This window comes from Lycorma delicatula, chromosome 6 (assembly GCF_047948215.1).
Source record: "Lycorma delicatula isolate Av1 chromosome 6, ASM4794821v1, whole genome shotgun sequence".
Classification (NCBI taxonomy): domain Eukaryota; kingdom Metazoa; phylum Arthropoda; class Insecta; order Hemiptera; family Fulgoridae; genus Lycorma; species Lycorma delicatula.
This window is the reverse complement of record NC_134460.1, coordinates 40,257,079-40,280,592: the sequence shown is the minus strand read 5'-3', so window position 1 is coordinate 40,280,592 and position 23,514 is coordinate 40,257,079. Positions and strand designations below refer to the sequence as shown.

The window sequence follows — 23,514 nt, the reverse complement described above, 5'->3', positions numbered from 1 at the left end:
TAGGTGAATAAGTATATAAGTAAATTTGGAACAATTCATTATATATTACTAATCTCGTAACATGAACACTGTATTTTTACTCCTGTAGCATAATATACAAATATGAAATGCAAAGCAGTGGGTTTTACAATCAGCTTCTGCTCAATACAGTATCATCCCCTGCTTCGAAATCTCAATGCATAACACCATTTTATTGATGCCCTACAAATTAACATCAATGGTATTCCAAGCATCACTATGACTTATGTTGCAGAACTTAAGAAGTACACTGGTGTTAATTTCCTTCTAAAATAAAATTCCTTTCCTGTAAATACTTATTCCATTTTTGTTTCTTTCACTAATGACTTCTACAGCACTGGTCATACAGCTATGGAATATTCAAATTTGTGTTGGAGCAGTTGCTTCTGCTGTAAAACAGCATAAAATCACTGTTATTTTTCATTGATGCCAACATTGCTTCACTCCTCTAATTAAGCATCCAGGCTCATTTGTAGTAATTACTCATACAGTTATTGGGTTACTTTTCTGTCTAGTGCTTTATTTTATATTTTATAAGATCTTTTACTTAATTTCTAATATTTTATTTCAGATGTTACTGGAATTATTGCTGGTTGTAACATGAAATGTGACCAAATGCCATGTAAAAATCAAGGAATCTGTATAGAAGATTTTCAGAAAGGAGAAAGTTCATGTAATTGTGAAAAAACTTCTTACTATGGAGAATTTTGTGGACAAGGTAATAGTTTCATTATATTAATTGTTTAGTTATCTTAAAGCATTCAGGAAAAAGAAAATATAAATTATGTTTTATTTATGGGAAACAAGTGGGATCATTCTGTTTAGATATCTTTATGTATTGTGGTATTAGTTTTCTCTTTGGTAAAAATATTAATCGGTAATTTAAAATAATCTTTACTTGTAATTTTTTTAAATGATAATTAATTAGAAGAATACTTCTGTTTGTAATATTCAGAGCTGTTTTGACACTCACCTGAGAAGTACAAACCTGTCATTAAAGTAAGTGTCATCAAATCAGTCTTAATAACTGAAGATAATTTTGTTTAGAGTGAATTTGTGCATTTAAAAACTAAATCAATTTTTAAAAAAAGTTTAAATAAGGTGAAGTCACTGTTTGGGATTTTTACTGTACCATTAGGATTAGAATGAGGTACTGTTTTCTCCTAAACGACATACAACAAATTGAAGTAAAATTTATTATTTAAATTGTTAAAGAATTAACCATTTATTGGTGTAAATTAAACTAGTAGCTAGCTATCTTTTCACACTTATAATCTAATAAACAACTTAAATATTACAATATAAAAAATAAAGTTGTAAAATATGATGTACTCTCAATTTAGGGCTTGCTGAGTTACTTGGCTAAATATATGCCTGAAACCATCCTTTATTGATTTCAATGAAACTTGAATAAAATAATTGGCCTAGCAGTTAATGAATTTTAACTGAACATTGCTTAATATATGTAACCACATATGCCCAAAGCTATTCTATTCTGATTCATACATAAATATTAAATAATTAGATTTTTACTTCCTTGTTTGAAGTAAAGAAAGTATTACGATCGCGAAAAATTTCAGATTTCAATGGGCATATCCATTTTGACCATCCCTGAATCCATTTTGACTAGTTTCAGTGTGACGTCTGTACATACATACGTATCGCGCATAACTCAAAACGATTAGCCATAGTATGTTGAAATTTTGGATTTAGGACTGTTGTAACATCTGGTTGTGCACCTCCCTTTTAATTGCAATCAACTGGACCAAAATTGTCCAAAAAAGCCAAAAATCCAAAAAATTTGGATTTGGACTCTTTCTTAACTGCAGTAATAAGCCCTGGTTGAGAGTTTTTCAGTGATATATCATAAGTGGTACCTATTTTCATTGGTTCCAGAGTTATAGCCAAATAAAATTTTAATTAATGAAATATTTGGATTTTACAAGAGGAAGGCACATCGGTTCAAATCCGACTTCATATACATTTTTTTTTTTTTTAATTTAAATATATTGATTTATATAAAAAAAAATTACAATAAATATTAATTCAATAATAACAATAAAAAAAAAGAAATAAAAAAAATCAGAAGTTATTAGTAAATAGAATTTTATGTACTTTTCATTTTAATTCAAAATTTTAAAGTTAAAAAAAAATACATGTATATGAAGTTGGATTCGAACTGATGTGTGCATTGTTACGGATCCAACACGTTCTCACTTATACAACATAACTACTTGAGTGATGTGACAAAATTAAAAATAAACTAATATAAAATGCTGATACAGTCATCACAAAAAAATGTGGTGCAATGTGGTATCCACCACAATACAATTGTGTAACTATCCATTTTATTATGTAATTTAATAGGCATACAAGGAAGTCATATGATGTCCTCATCAGATTTTTTTTTTTCAGAGAAAGGAGCAGATTTCAGTGGTGAATCAGTATTAAATCGAAAATATCCTTTACATGGTACTGTCAATCAAATTAAAGTACAAATGGCTTTCTCAACTAGTGATGATAGACAACAAAATACTGCTATTCTTCTAATTCAGACTGAAAATAGGTAAATTATGTATATACTTTAGTTTCTTTTAACTTTTTACATACATATTAACATATGAGTATACATGTTCCTCAGTACAGTAAATCCTAGTGATAAATAATCTGGCAATAATAGAAGGCCTAGCTAATGGAGAAACAGAATAATTGTTTTTATATCTACAGAAAATGTTATTTGAAGTGTGCAATAATTTCAAACTATGTGTGAATTAAGTATGTTTTGTTTCAACACTTCATTTACCCACATTATAAATTCAACATTCCCAAAATATTAATTTTGTCATTGTTTTAACAATCTGTTTTAATTTCCTTTATACTGTATACATTTTCACTGATCATGACAAGTTGTTCATTAATGATTATAAAATATCATACAAAACAAATTATTTCTCTTGTTTTAACTGCAGTAACTTATTTTTCTTATCTTATGAAAAAATTCAAATACACCATTTCCGATTGACCACAATTGAGATGTTTAGACCAAAATGACAATGGTAAAAACAACATGACCTCAAGAGCTGTAACAGTGACACTACAGCAGAAGCAAACTTTATGAAAATGTTTCCTTTAACATTGGATTTTTTTCAGCATACTTGAGTTACAAGTTTTTTTGCAGAAAAAATGTTAATTCAGAATTGTTTAATATCATCCATAATGCCAAAATGTTTGCTGAAAGTTGAGCAGCTAAAGAAAATCATTTTACAAATTAAAGAAGTTTTTATATATTTTATTAAATTTCTATTTACTATGAAGTGTAGTATATATCTATATAAATTTAAATGTTTCTGACTTAGCAAATTTAAGTAATGAAACAGATTAATTAATTTCTGTTTTTATTTTATTATAACTTTTTTGTCTATCTTTTTAAGTTTTTTTCTTATTTAAAGTAAACTATATCATAACTGTACGAAAAATATTAGAAGACTAACCTTCATTTTTTTTTTTTGCAGAAGATGGCTGCCATAATTTTTCTGGTTGATTTTAATATTTCAGATTTATTTCACCAATTAAAAAAATTATAATAATCAGGAAAAAATGTTACAGAAGTTTGAAAATATCAAAAAATTTTCAGTGTCTGAATTTAATATTACAGTTCCAGATATACTAGTTAAAATTTACAAAAGTCATTCTACAAATCTATTATTCTAATAATACATAGTCAACTTTGGATTTAGTGAACTTGGTTGCTATGGAAAAATCAGCTACATTAAACAAAACCATTAGTCCCCTGATCTTCATACATTCCAATAATAATGCATAGAATAATTTATAATGAACCTTTAACTTTGGCTTTGTAAACCTAAAACCAAATGATACAACAAATATACAGTTTTGTAAAGGATGGCAATGACTTATTTTAAAATATGTTCTGTGAAAAACTAAGTGAATAGTAAAGATTTTCGTATTAAAACAAAATGCTTCGCAAATTGAATTTATCAAATGAAACGTAATAAACAAATAAAGATTCCTGGTTTCACCATCACAAACTACAACCAATAAAAACATAATTAAAAAATGTAAAGAAAACCATCACTCCCATAAATACCCTCTCCTAATAAAAAAGACTTCAAACCATTCAACTTCCAATAAACAACCTACTTTCAGATGTTTGGCTACTCAACACATCCATGTCACCTAGAACCTAGAACCTTGTTCCACATAGAACTGAGAACTGCAAAATACCTAATGGTAGTAACGAATATAACAGCACACTTGTTGATACACTCCTATAAAAAATAAATAAAAATTAAAAAAAAAGACATTACACTCAGAGAAAATAGCTTATAAATTAATTAAAAAATTATGGTATATTATAGTGTAATAAATCATTACATACAGAACACAATCATTAAACAAACACAATTCCTGGCATATATAAACTAAACTATTCCAATTTTCCATAATTTTATACATTGTTCAAATGCAACGCCACTTTAAATAAAAATATAATGGTTACTTAATAATAACCCTCTGCAGAAATATACATTTGGAAATGTCCTTATAAACACAAACCACAAACTCTTAAGGCTGACAACCAACTTGCACAAAATAGGACCACATCTTTTAACGCAATGGAACATTATAAAATGTATAAACATATTAAAACACTCAATAACGCTATACTAAATGAACAAACACAATTCACATCACTTACACTTTTTAACCACATTCTTAATACATGACTGCCAAATTAAAAAAAAAACTAGTAGGAGTAACATCAGCTAACAACAGTATGAAACCAGTATCTTTATTCAATGAGGTTGGTTGCAAAGATGAATGAAAATGTGTTGAAGTAGTTTTCTGAAAAATATTTTATTATATAATTTAATTCAGTATTTGTTACAAAAGTTAAAATCTATATTTTATTTTTCAGTGACTAGATATTATTTTAACGAAACTGATTTTGTTTCAATAGCAGCATTGTGTTTTTTCTGATTTGTCATTACTCAATTCGAAAAGACATTTCTTTTATAATAAACTCCAGAAATAGTGAAAAAATATTCATCGAAAAATCTCAAGTATTTCACCTTAACCATTGTTGACTCTATTAATATTAAAGATATATTTAATAATATATAAAAAATAAAAATGAGTATAATAATTAAAAGTATATTTATTGTTTCAGCAAAAGTTATTACTTGATTGTTGCTCTGAGCAATGAAGGCGAATTAATATTTGAAGAAGATCGTGAAGGTTCTGCTTATGGTGTAAGAATAAAGGATCGTTATTTTCTTAATGGGGCTCGTCATTCCATCTACTACAAGAGGACAAATGATAGTGCTGTTCTTCTAGTAAAAATGTTTCCTTTCTTTTATTTATATGAACAGATTTTATTGTTAGGTATTCTTATTTAATGCTTTACTACAAGTAACATATTAATAAGTTATAATTCAAATTTATGAGATGTGTTTTTTTTTATATGTACACTTAAGTAAAGATTGGAATCTTTCCTCCAGCTGAAAGATGAATAAGTCAACAATACTTTAAGATGGGATCTAATCAGGAGCTTCATCTAATCAGCCTTGCTTCAATGCAAACAGTAATTCACTTTGATTACACCAAAAACTGATTAGTGCTGCTTTTTTTGTCATTTTGTAATATAATATACATTTGCGCTATTTTTGGTCACATTTCTTTAATAAACTAAATGATTAACATACTGATAATTTTCAAAAATAAAATTGTCTTACAATAAACTTTAAGAAACAAAATTCAGGAACCATCAAAAATATGTAAAATAATTCCTGTAGACAACATAGGTAAGTAATGTTTTGTGTATTTTTTTTTTTACTTGAATATTAATTCAACAACTATAAAAGATTTTGATAAAGGGAATTATATTTAATTTGAATTATTATACCAGTTGCACAATGAGAGAAACAGTAATGAAAATAAATTTAAGTCTGACAAGGCTGAAATACATGAATCATTTTATTTATATGTAGCTAATAATCATTAATTTTTCTTTGACGTTAATGATGTTATAAAATCATGAAAATAAAGTGGTTAAATTGATAAAACCAAAGAGAACATAATATGTTTCAGTATAATTTGCCGCAATATATGAATTTTAGTCACTATTTATGTATAAAGTATGTTATCCCTCTTTGACAAATTAACTTCTTATATATTTTGTTTTATCTTAAGTTTCTTAGAACAATTAACAAAGTATTATTTATGTGGTGTTTTAAGAAACACTTTTAACCTATGAAGAATATTCAAATAAATCCTAAAGTTTGATTGTAAATTTTCATTAACTAAAGATTATTCTTTACCATTCTTCAAAAATGTTTTTGCTTATAAATAAAAATTTACTGCTTTGGTCTTTATAATTTCAAGTATTATTTGAAGGTATTGTTTTGATCACATTCGGATTGAAATTATAATTTTATTTTTCACCTTTCAGTGTTAAGAAATTACACTCTTTAAGTACCTTGCTTAGAATAGAAAAGAATAACTGAATAAAATTTATGATGGGTTAAGTGGGTGTACCATGATCAGATTTTTTTTTCCAAGAACTGATATACTATTAGATAGACTGATATACTACTCAGTGTAAAACTAAATACTGAATTAGAATATTTTACTCAACTGATCACCTATTTTCAAAGGTAATAAAAAACAATTTTATTTTTCTCACATGGCATAATTTATTACCTTAAATATTTATCTTAATAAGTTCTTCTCATTGTGATTTTATTAAAAAGAAAAATCCATTACCATACCCTTATGATGAATTCTTTATCCTAGTCTTGTCAAGATATTGGAATTGTTGATGCACTAATGATACATCATCAATAAAAACTTAGCTTATTTACCAACATGTACTGATAAAAATACATGGTTCTTGTTAGTTTGTTGAAGTTATGATTTTATGTCAAAATGTTCAAAAACGTATATTATATAATTAATAGTTTATTAATATAAATAGTTTATTTAATGATAGTTGACATTAGATTTTTACAAACATTAATAACAAATTTGTTTTATTCAACTGCAATAATCAAAGAATAAATAAATTAACTGGATTAAATATTAAAAGAAATCAACAAAAAATCAGCTTATAAAATATAGATAAATTTATTCAGAACTCCTTTTAATAAATATTTTCAAAACCGTAAAATTTATTCATATTTAATGTTCAACAAAAATTAAATATTTAAATTTTAAGAAATAAGCGTTTTAAAATAAATTTAATTTATATCATAAAGATCTCTTACTTCTCCCAAGTGGAGCTGCTTCTAAGAGAAACTTAATGTAAAGTACTGTTTAGATACTATGTAAAAGAGCCTTCAAAGAGCTCTTACATTGAAATTCAATGAAATAATTTAATTAAAAATATGACTTTCTGTCGAAAAATGTGGAATATTGCATTAAAGAAATATTGCTCACAAAGATATGAAGTATAACTTTGTAATATAAATTGAAAACATTTTAAGTTAATAGAAATGTTTTAACTGCAATGAAATCACAATAAATGTTATTTGCTATACTTTGGATCATAGTATGTATGTTTATTCATGATAGAATAGTGTGAATACATTGATTGTTTAGTGTTTATTTTATAATTAAAAAAAAAAACTGATGATGCCAGTATTCTCCATAAGTATTATCCAGTATTTGTAAGCATTTTTACAGCTTTTTATTCTATTTTGTAATTAGTGAGGCTGTGTATAATTTATGACACAATAGAGGAATAAAAAACCGGTACATTTACATTTACACTACAGCTACATCAGGCCTGGCAAATCAGTAGCAGTAATGCATTTGCCTATACAAACTGACATCCAGACCCGACAATACCTGGAAAACTGGTTACAGAAATATATAGAGGAATAGAAAATTACAATTATATTTTATACTTAGTTATTAAATAATGCCTGATCAGTTTTTTTTTTTCAACAGGTATTTAATTATTTTGCATCTTACATGTAACCCATGTTTCAGATTGATCGTGAACATGTAGCTCTTGAGCAAGTTCCTGTTTTAAGTTGGGTACCCGATGGAACTGATGGTAGTAATGTTGTTCAGATTGGTGGTTTAAATTCAAGTGATCGTAGATTTGCTGCTTATAAAAACTACAGCGGATGTTTATCTAGTCAGTATTGTTTTTTCTAGATTTAAATTACTTAATCTAAAGAATTTAACTCATAATTTACATTCTATTACCTCTTCTGGATCATTTTTAATTTTATTTAAGTATAAAAAATATAAAGAACTCCCAACAAGCACTAAAATAGTGGTAATGCTTGATTCAGTATTAATTATTGTGTAACAGTCATATTAGCTTTTAACTTGCATGCATAACAAAGTCATTTATTTAAATCATTAGTTTTTAAGTGAGTAAGTATCTTCTCAATACTAATGTAGATCAGTCACTTTGTTTCTAGCGTTTTATATTTCAAAGTTATTGTTTTTCTAAAATCTAATTTTTCCATTTCAACTAGAAAATTAACCTTTATTAATTTCTCATTTCTCCTTTAATAATTAATATTAATCTTTAAAGTTTCTGTCTAATTTACAATAATAACAATAATAATAATAATGATGAGTATAATAACAGAAAGAACTGCAATAAACAATACCTAGTAATTAAAAACAAGCATTTGAATTTTGCAGTTCACTTTTAGGAATGTTCACTTGTAGTTTTTGTGGTAAATTTATATATGAATTAACTACATTCAAGTATATTTATATTATATATTGAATACTAAAATAAAATATTTTATTTATATACCAATACACATAAAAACATGTTTTAAATAAAGAAAATTCCCTTTTTCAATTGTCTAATAACAAAAATATAACACAAAACAAATTCTTTTTTATCTTTTAACTGTTAATGAAAAACTTGGGACTTTTATCAATCTTTTATGTGTCAAGTGTTTGTGTTTGAATCATAGTGTTGATGGATAGTTGTAAATTTAACAAATTTTCCAAATATTTAAAATTTTGATGTGAAAATAAACAAACAGATTAGTAAACAAAGTTACGTTACTTTGGTAGTAACCCTAGCATATGATTTGTGTTGTATTGGTATCTACTTATACTGACATCACTTTATACTTAATTCTGCAGTGACACTGACTTCCAAAACATTCTTGTTACTTTAATTCAAATAGATTTTGCAAAAAAATAAATTAAAATTACTTTATTACAATCAAATATTCTGTATGTGAGGAATATACAGTTATTTTTTCTTTGTTTTTTGTGTTGTTTGAAGATACATCAATATTAATTTACTTATTGATAATGGATGATTCTAACATAAAAAAAGAAAATAAATAGTTCACTTTTAACTGAGGTTAATTTATGTATTATTAATATGGAAATAAGAACTAAACATTGTGATAAATGCCAAGCCAAGTATAATAACTTAAAAAAATATATTCAACTAGTCAGTTGTAGTTAAAAGTTTGTGGTAATTGTGTGTTTCATTGTTACAGAATATATTTATGCTTTAATACATTACAGTATTGTGATATTCATACACAGATTTTAACAAACTTCACCTTGATGCTTCTAAAATATTGTAGTTACATTACCAGTACAATAATGTTTTCTCTTTTTATTTACTTCAAAAATAATTTTTTTTTCATAGATGTTTTTTTGGAGATTAATCACTATAACATGAAACCACTTGATGAGTACATGTTATTCACAAAATCTGGAGAAGAAACAACTGTAATGAATTCACAGGGTATTCGTAGTGCCCAGTGTGCATTTTTTGATGTAACTCACAAACCCAGGCCAGGACCATCCTTAAATATTAGTGGTGTAAGTTGTTTTAACTTAATTATTAATGATCATTAGATATCTTTTTTAATACATTATTTAATACTAGCTGAATTCAACCTTTAAATATTTGAAAGGAATGAAGTGTGTCAATATAGCGGTAGGCTAATACATCTAACTCACCGGGTTGGTCTAGTGGTTAACACGTCTTCCCAAATCAGCTGATTTGGAAGTCGAGAGTTACAGCGTTCAAGTCCTAGTAAAGCCAGTTATTTTTACACGGATTTGAATACTAGATCATGGATACCGGTGTTCTTTGGTGGTTGGGTTTCAATTAACCACACATCTCAGTAATGGTCGAACTGAGAATGTACAAGACTACACTTCATTTACACTCATACATATCATCCTCATTCATCCTCTGAAGAATTATCTAAACGGTAGTTACCGGAGGCTAAACAGGAAAAAGAAAGAAAAAAAGAAAAGGCTAATACATCTGTATTAGTATTATTTTAATAGAGCTAGCTGTTTTTGTAACTGTAGCTATTATTAACTAATCGAAATATATTACTGTATCTGTTGTTAATTAAAAGTTAACTTTATTTTATAATATTAATTGTACTAGTAATGTCATATTAGTCTAAGGGTAAATAAAATATAAACAAGATTTTATTTTTTTTTTAAATTCATTTATTGAAAAATAAAAGGCAACTATAATTTATTTTTCTACATAGTTTCTTTCTTTAGAAATACATTTTTCCCAGCGAGAAGAATACTTTTTTATCGCAGCATCGTAGAATGAAGCTGGTTGCATCAGGAGCCAATTGCGCACAAATCCCTCCATGCCCTCATCATCTTCAAATTGTTACCCTCCTAGAACTTCTTTAAGCGCCCCAAACAAATGCAAATCGCACGGCAGTAGGTCTGGACTGTTGGGAGGATGAACAAGTTGAGTCCAGTGCATTTCTTCTAGTTTTGAGACCGTTAGAGCTACAATATGGGGCCTGCTTAGTTGTGGAGGAGGATAGCCTCTCGAAATCATTGATCTTATCTTTTGCAGTGATATGCAGCCCTCACCTCGTTCAACAGCTTGCAGCAGTAAGCAGTATTGATTGTGTGTTGCTCATGCAAAAAATCAATGAACAAAATGCCTTGCCAATCGAAAAAATTGTTGAAAGAATGTCAGCTGACAGTCAAGTCTTGGCTTTCACTGGGGCTGCTTCCCCTTTCCTCCACCACTCTTTACTGGCTTGTTTCAACTGGGAAGTGTAGTGGTGGATTCACGTTTTGTCACAGGTGATGACCTGACAAAAATACATCACCTTCTTTTACAAACCTTGCTGTAAGCCTGTGACAGACCTCCAAACATCTGAACTTCTGATCTGTGGCCAAAAGGCGAGGGACCCATCTGGCACACACTTTACGAAGCTGTAACTCATTCATGATGATTGCTTGATAGCTCCCATAACTTATTCCGACCTGTTCTGCAATTTCGGATACTCTCACCGGTCGATTGTCTTCAAGAATGTCTCGAACTGCTGACTTGTTCTCGCCCTTCCTTGAAATCTTTTTGCCAGGGAAACACATGAATTCTTAACAATGTTTAGTCCCCGAACTGTGCAGTCAATCTTCGGAAAATTTCCGTCGCTCCACAAGCAAGAAATTTTATAATTATCCATTGTGCAATGGAGGAGTGCACCTGTTATGAGCATTACTGACAAATTGGTTGGGAGTGTGGAATAGTCGAGTGTCCCTACTCCTAATGACCCCACCCAAGCGTACTTGGAGCATAGACCCAGTCCTACCAACTAATCGTAGACGCTCAGGAACAAAAATCCTGTTTATATTTGATTTACCCTATATCTCACCATCCCTCTTCAAACTGCAGCTCTTCAGAGTTTGGACTACGGTATTTCCATTTATTTATGGAAATAATTTATGTACTGTCATATTATTTAAAAAATTAACTGTTACATGCAATAGTGAAAAGCACTGAAGTCACTTATAATGCCAAATTCAGTAATTATAAAATTAATCACAGTCATCTATTTTTATAATTATGTTTTGGTACTCTACAGAGTGCAGAAAAAAAGACATCAGGGTTTTAAAGCTATTTAATATATTTTAATTTACATTATTAAAAATAAAATAAAATGAAAAAATAACTCTTACAATTTTTTCATACAAGGATTCAATGTGAACACTTTTATTACACGGCACACATCCAACTGATAGGGATTCAAACCATACTTTAACCAGCATGTCTGGAGTAATGTAAGAGACAGCTGCTTCAATCATGTGTCTAAATTTGGTAAATCAGTAGGTAGCAAAGGATCATACATGATATACTTTATAAATCTTTTTGTTGCCAAATAAAATAATTCTCTTCTTCATTTTGCAGTTAAAGAAAGAGCCATCAACACAGCATATTCATATAAGAAATTCCTATATGCTTTCTTCAGCGAAAAAGGACATCTCATAAACTTGCCATCACAATTTTTCATCTAAAATATTTAATTTTGGGAAGTCCCTTTCATACTAAAAGAGTTCATGAGAATTTTCTGACCTGTGGATGTGGAGATTATTATGTGTGATAACTTTTCACCAAGATAAAATGTTGACTCATTACTAAATATGATGAAAATTTTTTTTATATTCATGCTGCAACATTTGATTGCAAAAGTATTAAATCAACACTGTTCACCTCCATAAGATATTATCACAAATAAAACTATGATATTGTTTTTTGTACATACTCTTTTTTGTTAAAAAACATTGATAATCTGTTTTCTGAAAATAAATAAAATATGAAAGATTTTTTAAATGTATCAGTTAAGAAAATGGTGAGAAAGAATTATTATAAGGAAATATTACATAAGAGAAAGTAATATATTTAAAGTTTTTTTTTCTTGGGACGTAAATCAAAGCAACATTGCCTCAAGACTGGAGAACTTTCATCCTGAAAATAAATCGGCATCACATGCTAAAATAGCTATTAACTGTCAACTCTTTCAATCAAGCTAATTTCTTCAAACTCTGTATATTTCCTGAGATTACATATCCAGTGTTGGAATCATTTCAATCTATTTTATAGTACACTTAGTCTGTTTTACCGATAAATTTGAAACATTATTATATTCTACCATCTTAAATCTTTGTAAAGAATTTTTGCAGTGGTTAACTAAATAATAGATTTTAATTTTTTTAGCCAATGTTATAAGTTATCAGCTGCTTCTCCTACAGAATACTGCTAGTAGATTTCATGTGCCAAGTGATGCTACTAATTTTGTATTTGAAAGGATTAGTGGTAATTCATTATATGAGGGATGTTCACCTATAAATGTCTCAGATATTGATAAACATTATCTAACAGAGATATAAAATTGTTATTCCAACCAGAAAATATTTTTTTTTTTTTTTTTTGTCTTCAGTCATTTGACTGGTTTGATGCAGCACTCCAAGATTCCCTATCTAGTGCTAGTCGTTTCATTTCAGTATACCCTCTACATCCTACATCCCCAACAATTTGTTTTACATACTCCAAACGTGGCCTGCCTACACAATTTTTCCCTTCTACCTGTCCTTCCAATATTAAAGCGACTATTCCAGGATGCCTTAGTATGTGGCCTATAAGTCTGTCTCTTCTTTTAACTATATTTTTCCAAATGCTTCTTTCTTCATCTATTTGCCGCAATACCGCTTCATTTGTCACTTTATCCACCCATCTGATTTTTAACATTATCCTATAGCACCACATTTCAAAAGCTTCTAATCTTTTCTTCTCAGATACTCCGATCGTCCAAGTTTCACTTCCATATAAAGCGACACTCCAAACATACACTTTCAAAAATCTTTTCCTGACATTTAAATTAATTTTTGATGTAAACAAATTATATTTCTTACTGAAGGCTCGTTTAGCTTGTGCTATTCGGCATTTTATATCGCTCCTGCTTCGTCCATCTTTAGTAATTTTACTTCCCAAATAACAAAATTCTTCTACCTCCATAATCTTTTCTTCTCCTATTTCCACATTCAGCGGTCCATCTTTGTTATTTCTACTACATTTCATTACTTTTGTTTTGTTCTTGTTTATTTTCATGCGATAGTTCTTGCGTAGGACTTCATCTATGCCATTCATTGTTTCTTCTAAATCCTTTTTACTCTCGGCTAGAATTACTATATCATCAGCAAATCGTAGCATCTTTATCTTTTCACCTTGTACTGTTACTCCGAATCTAAATTGTTCTTTAACATCATTAACTGCTAGTTCCATGTAAAGATTAAAAAGTAACGGAGATAGGGAACATCCTTGTCTCCTTGTTGGGAACTCCCTTTCTTATTAGGGCTTCTTTCTTATGTTCTTCAATTGTTATTGTTGCTGTTTGGTTCCTGTACATGTTAGCAATTGTTCTTCTATCTCTGTATTTGAACCCTAATTTTTTTTAAATGCTGAACATTTTATTCCAGTCTACGTTATCGAAAGCCTTTTCTAGGTCTATAAACGCCAAGTATGTTGGTTTGTTTTTCTTTAATCTTCCTTCTACTATTAATCTGAGGCCTAAAATTGCTTCCCTTGTCCCTAAACTTTTCCTGAAACCAAATTGGTCTTCTCCTAACACTTCTTCCACTTTCCTCTCAATTCTTCTGTATAAAATTCTAGTTAAGATTTTTGATGCATGACTAGTTAAACTAATTGTTCTGTATTCTTCACATTTATCTGCCCCTGCTTTCTTTGGTATCATAACTATAACACTTTTTTTGAAGTCTGATGGAAATTCCCCATTTTCATAAATATTACACACCAGTTTGTATAATCTATCAATCGCTTCCTCACCTGCACTGCGCAGTAATTCTACAGGTATTCCGTCTATTCCAGGAGCCTTTCTGCCATTTAAATCTTTTAATGCTCTCTTAAATTCAGATCTCAGTATTGTTTCTCCCATTTCATCCTCCTCAACTTCCTCTTCTCCTCTATAACACCATTTTCTAATTCATTTCCTCCGTATAACTCTTCAATATATTCCACCCATCTATCGACTTTACCTTTCGTATTATATATTGGTGTACCATCTTTGTTTAACACATTATTAGATTTTAATTTATGTACCCCAAAATTTTTCTTAACTTTCCTGTATGCTCCGTCTATTTTACCAATGTTCATTTCTCTTTCCACTTCTGAACACTTTTCTTTAATCCACTCTTCTTTCGCCAGTTTGCACTTCCTGTTTATAGCATTTCTTAATTTCCGATAGTTCCTTTTACTTTCTTCATCACTAGCATTCTTATATTTTCTACGTTCATCCATCAGCTGCAATATATCGTCTGAAACCCAAGGTTTTCTACCGGTTCTCTTTATTCCGCCTAAGTTTGCTTCTGCTGATTTAAGAATTTCCTTTTTAACATTCTCCCATTCTTCTTCTACATTTTCTACCTTATCTTTTTTACTCAGACCTCTTGCGATGTCCTCCTCAAAAATCTTCTTTACCTCCTCTTCCTCAAGTTTCTCTAAATTCCACCGATTCATCTGACACCTTTTCTTCTGGTTTTTAAACCCCAATCTACATTTCATTATCACCAAATTATGGTCCCTATCAATGTCTGCTCCAGGGTAAGTTTTGCAGTCAACGAGTTGATTTCTAAATCTTTGCTTAACCATGATATAATCTATCTGATACCTTCCAGTATCCCCTGGCTTTTTCCAAGTGTATATTCTTCTATTATGATTTTTAAATTGGGTGTTGGCAATTACTAAATTATACTTCGTGCAAAATTCTATAAGTCGGTCCCCTCTTTCATTCCTTTTGCCCAGCCCGTATTCACCCACTATATTTCCTTCCTTGCCTTTTCCAATGCTTGCATTCCAATCTCCAACTATTATTAAATTTTCATCTCCTTTTACGTGTTTAATTGCTTCATCAATCTCTTCGTATACACACTCTACCTCATTATCATCATCATGGGCGCTTGTAGGCATATAGACGTTAACAATCGTTGTCGGTTTAGGTTTTGATTTTATCCTTATTACAATGATTCTATCGCTATGCGTTTTGAAATACTCCACTCTCTTCCCTATCTTCTTGTTCATCACGAAACCTACTCCTGCCTGCCCATTATTTGACGCTGAGTTAATTACTCTAAAATCACCTGACCAAAAGTCGCCTTCCTCTTCTCACCGAACCTCACTAATTCCTACTATATCCGCATTTGTCCTACCCATTTCCCTTTTTAAATTTTCTAGCCTACCAACCTTTTTCAAGCTTCTAACATTCCACGCTCCGACTCGTAGAATGTTATTTTTTAATTTTCTGGTGACCCCTTCCTTAGTAGTCCCCACCCGGATATCCGAACGGGGGACTATTTTACCAAGGAAGGCGCCTCCATTATTGCTATGTGAAAATGCAGAGAGCCACATTTTCTTGGAAAAAAAGCAGCTGTAGTTTTCCATTGCTTTCAGCTGCGCAGTACTCAGAGGACTGAGTGATGTTGATACGGCCGTTTAAGTCGTCCTGACTCACGCCCCTAACAACTACTGAAAGAACTGCTGCCCTCTTTCAGGAATCATTCCTTAGTCTGGCTCTCAACAGATACCTCTCCGATATGGTTGCACCTTCGGTCCAGCTACTCTGTATCTCTGAGCACTCAAGCCCCCTCACCAACGGCAAGGTCTCATGATTCATAGAGGAGGAGAGAAAATATTTACCAAACATTATACAGGTTAAAAAACTGACAAGCTTCATGTTATATAATTTCTAGATGTACAGTAAGTTTTTTTTCATAGGCTAAAGAGCAACAAGCATGGGTTGAAGATCCACCAGCTAAGATTGCTTACAAATCCCTATACTCTGATCCATCCATGGAAGAAGAAGGTACCGGCAGAGGTAAAGTGTTCCATTAACTGATTATTGTTTCCTCTGTTCATAGAAAACATATTTTTATTTATTTATTTTTTGCTTATGCTCACTCATTATAATATTGTATTAAACTAAATCTTTCTACTATTGCTTCTGCTTTAAAATTATTACTTAAGGCCATGTGCTTTCATTCACACATCTTCACTTAAGATTATTTTATTCAGTTATTTAGACAAGTCTTACTCATCACTATAATTCAGATGTCGACCTACAATCTGAATTCAGATTGTAGTGCTTTTTTAACTGATTATTACAATAAATGGTAGTTCTAAATACTGCCACTAAATCATTAAAGATAAAGTAATATAATTTGATTTCTTCCTTGTTGTAACAATTTTTTATGTAATGATGTATAATTTACAGTATTTATTAAACCTCTAAAATAGTGTAATTTTCTATTTAAATGTTAATAGATTTAAATTTTAAAAATATGTAATAAAATAATCTAAACAACATTTTTTATTGCAGTATATGAAAAATGTATCTGTATCAAATGTTTTACTATTTACTAATACTTTGTGTATGTAAACTTTACTTTATTAATAACTAGCCGCTCGGCCTCGCTTTGCTTGGCACTTTGGTTTTCCAGGTTCCAAATTTTTTTTTTCAACTGGAAAATTTTTGACGTTATCAACTTAACGACATTTTAAAATGTGATTTTCCCTGTTGGCACGAATCAACTGGTACGCGTAGAATTTCATGGCACTGACATTCTTATTGACGGTACGTCCTGTTTGTGGATTTACCATCTTAATATTGATGGAATACATATCTTGTCCCTTCCAAAACAAAATAGGATATTGTAAAGCATCATAAGAGCGGTGAGTCTCAGAGACGCGCTGAAGACCACCACTTCGACAATTAAGAACGATGTCCCGAGAATTGAATTCTTCTCCAACGATAACAATTGCAACATCATCAGTTGTTGGAGCATTATATCGTCTTCGATGTTCTCCTATAGGTACTCTATCCTCTCTAATCACATTTGTACTCATCGGTTGGCATTTTTTCTAGTGATGTTTTGAATATTTTAATCAGCTCATTGTGTTCATCAAATAGGTTTTGCAAATCAACATCGATTTGACGTCGAAGACCAACATTGTTGCGACAACGCTGATCAACTTGGTCATCAGCAGTGCCCATAAAGTAAATTTGCAGAAACTTATGGCCTTCGTTTGGTAGAGGCAACAATGACCCTATGCGATGGTAAATTTGTCCCTGCACTTTGAATGTGGGCATATAATTTTCGAGGACAATAGCTTCTGCTCCGACTGACGTCATTTGAAAACATGAATTGTATTTGCAAATGTTTGTTAAAAAGTGCCTTTTAGGCATGGTTTGATGTTTTGAAAAAAGATTTCAGTTAAATACTTTACACACTTTAAATTAGTAAAACACACATGATAAACAAAAGCAGCTGTAAAAAATTGTAAATGAATGAATCGTAAAAATTACATATGCATGTGCACTAAGTCAATTGAAACTTAGGAATAACTGTACAGTAAAACTTCAGCCTTTTTCAAAATTGATCAATGTTAGCTGTTAGATCAATTGCCATTTTCAGAAAATGTTAGCTAAAAATTAAATTTTTCTTGAAAATCAGTCATTTTGAAAATTTAAATGCAAAAATGTCAAAATTGTAAAAAATTAACTTTACACATATAACTCGATAACGCCAAATCGTTAAGTGTCGTCAAAATTGGAACTCAAATCCGCATCGAATTGAAAAACAAACTAAAATCACATGAAATTTAACTTTTAAAACATCTGAACAAATGAATCCAATGTTGTCAAAATGGAAAAAAGTAACGTTAAAGCCGATAACTCGCAACCATTATGTCAGAGGTCCAAAAAAATTAGCCTATGTTCACCGCATGGCTTCAAAGTGTAGGTGTGCAAAATTTTAGACAAATCTGTCTGGTAGATCTCGGGTTATGTTAGAACAGACAGACAAACAAACATTGATTTTTATATATATAGATAAAGATTTTTAAAATGTATTCATTTAAATGAATATTTTCATTTTTCAAATTTCATTTTTTCTAGAAAAAAAAGTAAAATTCTGTGTATTAATCTGGGAAAGAAATTTTTGTGATCTGGAATTAATTAGTATAAAAAAATAGATTTACATAAAATTAATAAACGAAAAATGTTGAAATAATGAACTTTTAAAAAGAAATTTCTTTAGAAAATGGTTCTTAAATTTTTTAAATTATTTTAATTGTCTCATAAAATCACAATTTTTTTTAATCTATAAAAGTATTCTTTTATTTTAGAAAGTACTTCCACAATAAAATTACTAATGACATGGGCTAAACTAATTTAATGATATCCATGTACTATTATATTAAAAATCTATATATAATTGTACTTATTGTTTTAAAACTTAGTTTCTATTGTGTATTACAATAATTTTTTTGTTTTATTACAGTGTTATTCATTATTGCCTTATCAGTATTCTGTACAGTAATTCTTGGGACATTATACCATGTATATCGTAATCACCTTCAATATAAAAAACGCAAAGAGCAAGAAACCGAAGCAGCTATTTTATGGCATAACGGTCAGCAAGTCCAGTTTCAAGATCCTGTTCTTGGACCCACAATAAAAGTTGTACGTTCAAGAAGTGTAAGTAATTTTTTTTTTATCTTATTTATTATTTTTCTGTATGAACTTATTGTATTTAGTTAACAATTTAAATAAATAGCATGAAAAAAAGCATGCTTGGTTTATTTTTTATTTACCGAAATGCATTTTGATTTTTATCAATTATACTATCCAGAATTTGATATTTATTTATTTAGACATAAAATTTATATAATTTGAATAGACAATAATGATCAATTAAGCATATTCTTTATAATCACAAAATGATATGAGTATTTTGATTTACATAATTTTGTTAGAAAAGCTTTGAACTAGTATTATCTACTCAAGTTGCTGTAAGGATTCTTACAATGTTTCTTATTTTGAAGATATACTGTTGTTATTTGTAGGGTTAAATATTACATCAATGATTCAGGTAGTTGTGCTTCATATCGTAACAGTATGTTAAAAGGAAAACAATGTGATTTTATTTATCTAAACTCAATAATCACTTAGCTGTTGTCAAGAGGGTAGGACAGGTTAGATAACACACTGCTAAGGAGACAATTTACATTTCTTGTAAATATAATATACAACTGTGTCCATTTGTATCATTAATGAACATTTCATTGTATTGTTTTTACTATGAAATGATTTCTTCTTCAATGATTATTTATGTAAGTCTGCTTTTATATATGCTACTAATTACTGTAAACCTACTTTCGTGATATTTTCCTGTTAACTTAGTGGAATAACTTTTTGAGTTGCAGTTACCATCTAGGTAAAGGTGTAATTACATTTCTTACACCCTGACAATCTGTAACACTTCTCAGGAGTAGATCCTTATATCTAAGGGTGTAAAGTGAGAATAAAATTTCAGCGGCTAAAGCCATTTTATTAACCAGTTTCTAATGATTACGAAAGTTAAAAAATTCTCTGGGTGCAGTTTCAATATGTGCTTTTCATATTTATGGCTAATAATCACAACACATATTACCTAAGATAATAGAATTTTATTGCATACAACCATTTAAAAATAATTTAATAACAATTTTTATAGTACAATTGCCTGATGCAAGAAAAGGTTTTTCATCAGAAAGATAACATTTTTATGTTAACATTAATGAAGTTGAACTTTAAAAGGATTTTATATATGTTTATGGAAATGCCACACTTAGAGTTTTCATAGTTCCAAATTTTAGAAAGGACTTGATATCACAAGCTTATATTTACAGAAATATACTTTCAAAATTATGAAAATTTACTTGAAGAAATGATTAACTGACAAACTTTTAGCATAGTTTTTAGAAAAGATGTGTATGGACTAATACACCTGCTTATCAGTACTTAGGAAATTTGGTATAATAACAGAAAAATCTTCTTTTTTTTACTTTTGTAATCTCATTAAATCATACAGTTTATTTTCATGCTTATTAACAAAGAGGACTTAATTACTATACCAATAAAGCTATTTACAGCTGTTTTAATTCATACCTTACCCAGACTATATAAAATTCATTTTATGTTTACATTTATACAAAATCCATCATTTTGAGTGTTAATACTTCTTATGGAAGTAATTTAATTACTTCACATCACTTTGCAACTGGTTAAATTCATACCTTACGAACCATAAGATGTTGGTTGAAATTAAGTTTTTCAATAGAACTCCCAAATAAAATGTTAGATACTCTCTCAACAATTTAGATTACTCAAAAATTTAGATTATGAGGTGCAACAGGAATCTCCTAGTCCCTTGCTTGCTTTATTGTTTACTAATGTTCTTCAGAGAACTCTCATCCCATTCATTTTTAGCATATTTGCTGATGATATTACTGTATAATTAAATAAAAGTTTAGAAAATTCTTTCTTAGCATTTTCAAAAATCATTCATTGGATGGATTTCGACTATTACATACAAATAAATCCATTGTGTTGTACTTTTCAGATATATATAACAATTTTTAATTTCATAATCATATTATCATTAGCAGCAATGGCAGCTGTTCTCATCATATGATAATAGACATGTCTGTTACCATAGATGTTTCTGGGCATTTTGATTTACAGATAATTTTTAATGGGATGATCAAATTGATTTCTTCTGTAACAAAATTATACTACACAGTTTCATTGAAACATCATAGTAAAATGTTGAATATCAGTATTAAATAGTTATTACTACTATATTTATTTTTTAATTTGAGATATAATTTCAAATTATATTATTTGTTTTTTTATTTATTTCTTTGCTATTTATTTTTGTTTTATATAATTTATATGGGGTTTCTTGAAAAAATTAGAATGAAAATGGTCTGACAGACCATTTTATGGCACCCATAAAAAAAGAATCATGGACCAATACATGGCAAATAAAAAATTTTAACATTTTCATGCACTTATATTTATAAATAATCTGCCTTTGTAAAAAAGTAACTTATTTTTTTTTAAATAACAATATCTACCCTTCTATCAAACTATACAACAGAACTTTCCACATAACTCTGTACAATAATTCAGTTTAAAAGAAAAGACCTTATTATCCTACCACTGACATTTTAATAACCATCAATTAAAAAGATCTTCCCATTAATTGACTGAAAATTAGACTATTTTTCTTGTTTTATAAAAAGACTGGCATCCATCCTCTTGTCACACACTGATAGATTTTGCACACACTGGCAAATTTTGCTGAAAATCTCCAGCAAAGACAAAAGTTATTCGTCCCATTAACTTATCCTGTGAAATAAGGTCTCTGAGAGTACGGTCAATCACTTCAACATGAACTCAATTTATCGTAATGCATTCATCCCATAAAATAAGTCTTTTATATTGGAACATTTTACCAAGAGAACCATTTTTATGCATAGAGCAAACTGACTCCTGTCCATATGATACATTTAATGGCAATTTAAAATTTGAATGAACAGTCCAACCACCAGCAAGGAGCATGTCTGACAGTGTTGTACCAAGAGCCAAGCTAGCTGTCCATCAAACATATGTGAGAATGTAGATTAATCAAAATCCCAGTGCCTCCAGGACCATCTAACAAAAATACATTTTTCTGTTAGTATAGGTATTGTGAGTTATGGAATCAGCTTGGTGCTGATCTTTTATAATTTAGAAAGGTTAATATTTATGTACTCTTGAAGTACATTGATATTAAAAAAATCATGGTACATTGGGTCATAGGGGTTTTCATTATCTTGGTCACCACAAATTGGCAAAGGTAAACCAAAATCACATAAATACTTTTCACCAAGCCTTATAACTTTGTCTTCAGTTTCAACAAGACCTCTACTGAAAAATATCTTGGGAGCGGCTCACCATAAGAAAGGAGCAACCTGAATAAGAAGTGCAGAACCGTAACAGATTATTTATTATTTACACGTTTAAATAAATAGTTTTTCAAACACCCTGTTTGAATTTCAGTGCCAACACCCCTACCAAACACCCTATTTGAATTTTGAAAATCAGTAAATTGATTGTGAAGATACAATAACATTTCTGAATAACCGTGATATGTTATATGGAGAGTCTACCTGATGCATACAAAAGTTAGACTTACAAAAGTTAAACATACTGTCAAATACCTTGTTTGAATTTTGTAAATCAAATGATTGTTTGCAGAGATATTATAACAGCACCCCACTGCACCTCTCAAAACAGTGCCCCAGGGGCACCCTGTTTGTTACTGGCTGATGGTGATTGATCTAGCCTCTCATGAGGTGCTCTTATACCTCACTGCTCTAGCCTCACACTCAGTCCACAAGGGAAGCCATTATTGTTAAACAGAATTTTTTTATATTTATTTGATATTATTTTATTTAAAGTAATTTAATTTAATTATTTTTTTTTAAATTATTCAGTCTATTGATTCAAATTTTTCAGCTCAAACCCAGCTCACACAGTGATAGAGACTCACAGTTCACAGTTCATTTATTCAATTCATTAAAGTTTGTGCTTCAACTGGCAAATCTCCACTACTAATATATATATAATTTATTTTAGAAATTTTTCAAGATGAAATACAGTATATCTAAAAAAAATTCTCAGTTATGCCAAGAAACATGGATAAATATTTGGTTGTGCTTGATCGAGTAGTTTTTATGTTTATCCTGAACAAACAAAAACCCTTTTCATCCTTATATAATTATATAGATTATTCTGCAGATGAAATGTAAACTATTATGAATAAAAA

At 29.5% G+C, this 23,514-nt stretch overlaps 1 protein-coding gene across 5 annotated transcripts in view; it reads left to right on the top strand.

Moving 5' to 3' along the window:
• Positions 1-23,514, top strand: part of axo (axotactin) — a 235,087-nt gene that overhangs the window by 165,033 nt on the left and 46,540 nt on the right. For 4 of the 5 annotated variants that reach the window (XR_012756891.1, XM_075369761.1, XM_075369760.1 and 1 more), the window contains 7 exons: positions 590-736; positions 2,434-2,584; positions 5,207-5,372; positions 8,029-8,179; positions 9,683-9,858; positions 16,595-16,694; positions 19,159-19,355. Coding sequence is in view for 4 of the 5 variants with exons in the window: in XM_075369761.1 (XP_075225876.1) it covers positions 590-736; positions 2,434-2,584; positions 5,207-5,372; positions 8,029-8,179; positions 9,683-9,858; positions 16,595-16,694; positions 19,159-19,355 (1,088 nt within the window). In the remaining variant the exon portion in view is untranslated. Of the gene's footprint in view, positions 1-589; positions 737-2,433; positions 2,585-5,206; positions 5,373-8,028; positions 8,180-9,682; positions 9,859-16,594; positions 16,695-19,158; positions 19,356-23,204; positions 23,498-23,514 lie in introns of those variants that run through there. The other variant, XM_075369763.1, reaches the window with a different exon arrangement.